The 5,152-nt window shown below is 48.1% G+C and overlaps 2 protein-coding genes across 7 annotated transcripts in view; both read right to left on the bottom strand.

Annotated features, from left to right (window-relative positions):
- Positions 1 to 1,386: 1,386 nt before the first annotated feature.
- SPATA13 (spermatogenesis associated 13) overlaps positions 1,387 to 5,152 on the bottom strand; it is a 165,959-nt gene continuing 162,193 nt past the window's right edge. For both annotated transcript variants that reach the window (XM_032260075.1, XM_032260074.1), the window contains exons 14-16: positions 4,750 to 4,812; positions 2,304 to 2,339; positions 1,387 to 1,789 (exon numbers count right to left, since the gene is read on the bottom strand). The gene's annotated coding sequence lies outside the window, so the exon portion shown is untranslated. The remainder of the gene's footprint in view (positions 1,790 to 2,303; positions 2,340 to 4,749; positions 4,813 to 5,152) is intronic.
- The window catches only part of LOC116537874 (complement C1q and tumor necrosis factor-related protein 9A), a 15,583-nt gene continuing 11,817 nt past the window's right edge, over positions 1,387 to 5,152 (bottom strand). For all 5 annotated transcript variants that reach the window (XM_032260079.1, XM_032260080.1, XM_032260082.1 and 2 more), the window contains 2 exons: positions 4,750 to 4,812; positions 1,387 to 2,339 (listed from right to left, as the gene is read on the bottom strand). In XM_032260079.1, the coding sequence (XP_032115970.1) occupies positions 1,567 to 2,339; positions 4,750 to 4,812 (836 nt within the window). In that variant the 3' untranslated portion in view covers positions 1,387 to 1,566. The remainder of the gene's footprint in view (positions 2,340 to 4,749; positions 4,813 to 5,152) is intronic.

Here is a 5,152-nt window from a genome sequence, read left to right as displayed (position 1 = left end):
TTGCCACAGGATGAATCTCATACTGTAGGTCTCCCCTTAACTTATTTAAATGACGTAGATGGTGAGAGTTGATTCGGAAAGTGTTAAGACTTTCGGAAATGTTGAGATGGGGCAAAAATGCGTTTTGCACACGGGGAGGAAATTAACTTTGGGAACCAGAGAGCAGATTGTTGCAGGTTGAACTGTGTCTCCCAAAAGAGATGCCACCCTCGGTACCTGTACATGTGACCTTATTTGAAAATAGGGAGTTTCCAGATATGATTAAGATGGGTCATACTAGATTAGGGAAGCTGTCCTTTAAGAAGAGGAAAATTTGGCTGATACAGGAGGACAGCCACCTGAAGATGGAGGCGAGGACCGGAGAGACCCTGCCACCGGCTGCCAGAAGCTGGAAGCAGCAAGGCCGATCCTCCCGCAGCCCCTTTGGAGGCAGCACGGCCCTGCTGATACGGTGATCTCAAACTTCTAGCCAACAGAACCGTGAGAAAGTCCACTGCTGTTGTTTAAAGCCTTCCAATTTGTGTACTTTGTTAGGGCAATCCTAGAAAACAAATAGAGATTCAAGTCTGGCAAATAATGACAAAACAACAATTTGCTGGATAGAATGATGATTAAAACGTAGGTTGGCCGGGCGCCGTGGCTCACGCCTGTAATCCCAGCACTTTGGGAGGCCAAGGCGGGCGGATCACCAGGTCAGGAGATCAAGACCATCCTGGCCAACATGGTGAAACCCTGTCTCTACTAAAAATACAAAAAAAATTAGCTGGGCATGGAGGTGCACGCCGGTAGTCCTAGCTACTTGGGAGACTGAGGCAGGAGAATTGCTTGAACCCAGGAGGCAGAGATTGCAGTGAGCCAAGATTGCGCCACTGCCCTACAGCTTGGGTGATAGTGCGAGAGTCCATCTCAAAACAAAACAAAACAAACAACAGAACAACAACAACAAAAAACCTAGGTTAGAAATGAGCAAAGTGGGAGGGAGAGCATCAGGACAATGCATGCAGGGCTTAATACCTAGGTGATGGGTTGATAGGTGCAGCGGACCACCACAGCACGTGGTTACCTATGTAACAAACCTGCACATTCTGTATATGTACTGTATCCCAGAACTTAAAAGGGAAAAAGTTTTAAAAAGACAAAATGAGCAGCGTCTACAGCGTTCTGGACTGTGACCGCGTCACCAGCTTAAAGCCATTACTAGTACTAAATGTAATAAACATTTCCCTTAATGTCCTCAGAAACACAGATGAGGGATACATCTTCACATGGCTCCTCAGAGCACTAAAATGATATCAAAACACTCTTCCCACAAGAAACACACAGGCAAAGCATTCTTCAGATAATAGGAATGATAGTGCGAGAAATAAATTAGAATAAACCATGCGGTTATTTCAAACATTTACTCCTGGAAAGATCGTAAGTTACACAGAGTCAATTTTAGGAATAACTTTTCCGTTTATAATGATTGTAATAATTGGAGGAATTAATAAAGTAAAATCATCAGAATAAGTTTGTCACCAAGCTGATTCTGATGGATGGTGTGGCGGATTTATAAACTCTTCTCTGTTACGGGCTGCTAAACAGGAGGAACCCTGTGAAAGTTGTGTCATCGTCCTCATCGGCGAACAGGCCATTGAACCTCTCTCCTCCTGTCACCTGCAGCCACACCTCATCCCCGAGCTTCAGCTGCAGGACAATGCCACCCGAGGCCTGGTCCTCGGAGCTCATGTAAGCGTCTTTGGTGTGCAGTATTTTTATTCCATTTTTGACCAAAGACACCTGAACGTTCCTGGAGAAAACGGTGATGTGGTAGGTGAAGTAATAGACCCCGGCAATGTGGCAGGTGAACTTCCCCGTTGCTATGTCATAATGATTGAATTCATTAAACAGGATCTTATCAAATTTAATGGGCACACCTGAAGAAGGAAACTTGCTCAGCACAGTGAGCCCCACAGTGAAAGCGCTTTTTGGCAAGACTAGAGTCTCACCGATTTTCCCTTTCTCTCCTCGGTCCCCTTTCCAGCCTCTTATTCCCCGGACTCCTGGCTCACCCTGGGGCCCCATGGGTCCAGCCTCTCCCTTGGGTCCAGGCTTTCCAATAGGGCCCATGGGGCCCGGTAAACCAGTTGGGCCCAAAGGCCCCGTGTTGCCCCTTGGCCCCTCAGGACCAGTGGGACCCACGTCACCCTTATTCCCCTTCTGCCCCTGAGGCCCTGTCTCTCCTCGGAGGCCCTTCTCTCCCATGGGGCCTGCAAGCCCCTTGGGCCCATGTTTTCCTGGTGATCCTCTTGAGCCTTGATCACCTTTGACGCCTTTTGCTTCAACTTTTCCATCTGCTCCTAAATAAACAGCAAATAGAGATGGTTTGTGAAAGATTCCCTTTTGAACAACTTTGTTTTTTCTATAATTGAGCTCACAAATGAAACAAAGTAGTGCACAGGTTCAGTATATGCCCAGAGTTTAAAATTCAGTTACTCCGCTGGGTGTGGTGGCTCACGCCTATAATCCCAACACTTTGGGAGGCCAAGAGAGGCAGATCACCTGAGGTCAGGAGTTCACAACCAGCCTGGCCAACATGGTGAAACCCCGTCTCTACTAAAAATACAAAAATTAGCCAGGTATGGTGGTGCACACCTGTAATCCCAGCTACTTAGGAGGCTGAGGCAGGAGAATTGCTTGAATCCAACAGGTGGAGGTTGCAGTGAGCCGAGATCATGCCATTGCACTCCAGCCTGGGTGATAGAGTGAGAATCAGTCTCAAAAAAAAAAAAAAAAAAAAAGTTCAATTACTCCATCTGGCTACGGTGGCTCACGCCTATAATCTCAGCACCTTGGGAGACGAGGCAGGAGGATTGTCTGCAGCCAAGAGTTCAAGACCAACCTGGCCAACATAGCAATACCCTGTCTCTAAATAAATAAATAAAATTCAATTATTCCAGCCTGTAATCCTAGCACTTTGAGAGGCCAAGTTAGGCAGACTACCTGAGTCCGGGAATTCAATATCAGCTCAGGCAACATGACAAAACCTCATCTCTGCAAAAAAATACAAAAATTAGCCAGGCGTGATGGTGCACAACTGTAGTCCCAGCTACTCGGGAGGCTGAGGTGGGAGGATTGCTCGAGCTCAGGAGGTTGAGGCTGCAGTGAGCCGTGATCAAACCACTGCACTCTAGCCTGGGCAACAGAGTGAGACCCTGTCTCAATCAATCAATCAATCAATGTCAATTACTCCAATTACACACGTGTGTGCACATGGACACACAACATAGCCCATCACACCTTTTGACTACTGTCTACTAAATTAGTATCAGGGCTCACGTTAGAAATTACAACTCTACCATGTAAGTCTACCATGCTGACTGTTAAATAATGTCAATCCGTGAGCAGAGACAGGCAGATTAACTAACATTCAACGCTAGTCATCTGACATCCTCTCAAAATCTCCTCCCTGGAAAGAACATAAAATAAAGGCTGCATCCAGCCACCCATTGCCCTCCCCTGCCCAACCCAGCCCCAACCCCTCCATCCCACCAGCAATTCATCATTCTACAGAAATCTTGCTACTTCCTTGCACCCCACCCATACGGAAGAGCCGTGGTCTCAAGTGTGGGCTCTGAGGTCAAATGCCAGCTTTCCATTCTGTCCCCACCACATGCGCACACAGGACATCAGGCGAGCTAGTGAGCATCCCAGGCCTCTGTTCCCTCACCTATGGAACTGGGATAATAAGGCTGCCTAGTGTCTCGGGATATTGCATTCAGTGAGTCAGTACATGAAAAGCACAAAGTGAAGATTACATGAGTTTGCCGCTATGACTACCTCCCAACCCGTCGGCTGCCACAGTCCTCCCTACCCTTCAGGGACCAGTTCTAGTGCCACCTCCTCCATGCAGTGCTGCCAGATGCACCAAGGCAAAAACTCAACCTCACTCCTCGGAGCTCATCCACTGAAGCAAGGTTCAAGGTTCGGCAAACTATAGCCACAGGCCAAATTCAGCCTCCCTCCCACAAGCTAAACAAACATGGTTTATGTGGGGGTTTTTTGGTTTTGTTTTTCTGAGGTTTTGCTTGTTTGTTTGAGACAGGGTCCCCTGCTCCATTACCCAGGCTGGAGTGCAGTGACGAGATCATGGCTCACAGCGGCCTCAACCTCCCAGGCTCAAGCAATCCTCCCACCTCAGCCTCCTGAGTGGCTGGGACTACAGGCATATGTCACCATGCCCAGCTAATTTTTTTTATTTGCATAGACAAAGTCTCACTATGTTGCCCAGGCTGGTCTAGAACTCCTAGGTTCAAGTGATTCTCTTACCTGGGCCTCCCAAAGTGTTGGGATTATAGGTGTGAGCCATGGTGCTTGGCCATGGTTTGCATGTTTAAATGATCACCAATAATATTCCACGATACATGGAAACCATGCGAAATTCCCGTTTCAGTCTTTACACATACTGTATCACTGGAACACAGCCATGCTTATTTATGGAGCATCTACAGCTTCTTCTTTTCGCTGCAGGGGAAGCTGAGTAGTACTGACAGAGCTGTCCGGCCTGCAGAGCCAAGAATATTTACTCCCCAGCCCTAGACAAAGCCTGCCAATCCCGGCAGCATCTCCACCTCTGGAGAGTAAGAACTGTGCTGCCTTTATCGTAAGATTATAACCAGCATGGAGTACTTTTCCCTGGTAAACACTTAATAGTTACTGTTAAATCCTCCACAGCTCAGAATTAGAGCAGTATAAATAGGAACTTCTAACCTCGTTCTCCCTTCTCTCCACTCGTCCCATCCTTCCCCGGGCTGCCGGGATGTCCCGGTTCTCCTAGGTGGAAAAGAAGAAAACAGGCATGAGTTGAAATTCTGTTTCTGATTTTTCTGGCCATTGGTCTCCATCAGCCATGTGCATTGGAGAGTCTAGGGGTGACCCCCGCCCTGAGGGGCGCTCTGTCCCCCACATGAGTGCAGATGGAGAGAGGCAGGCATGAGTGAACATCTGGGCTGCTGAGCTGTGCAGGGTAAGTGATCTAAGAAATGAACTGAGTGCGGGCCGGGCACAGTGGCTCACGCCTGTAATCCCAGCACTTTGGGAGGCCGAGGTGGGTGGATCACGAGGTCAAGAGATCGAGACCATCCTGGTCAACATGGTGAAACCCTGTCTCTAC

The sequence above is a fragment of the Sapajus apella genome, unplaced genomic scaffold (genome assembly GCF_009761245.1).
Source record: "Sapajus apella isolate SASKATOON/1434 unplaced genomic scaffold, GSC_monkey_1.0 scaffold114, whole genome shotgun sequence".
Classification (NCBI taxonomy): domain Eukaryota; kingdom Metazoa; phylum Chordata; class Mammalia; order Primates; family Cebidae; genus Sapajus; species Sapajus apella.
The sequence above is the reverse complement of the archived record's forward strand: the minus strand, read 5'-3'. Positions and strand labels throughout refer to the sequence as shown.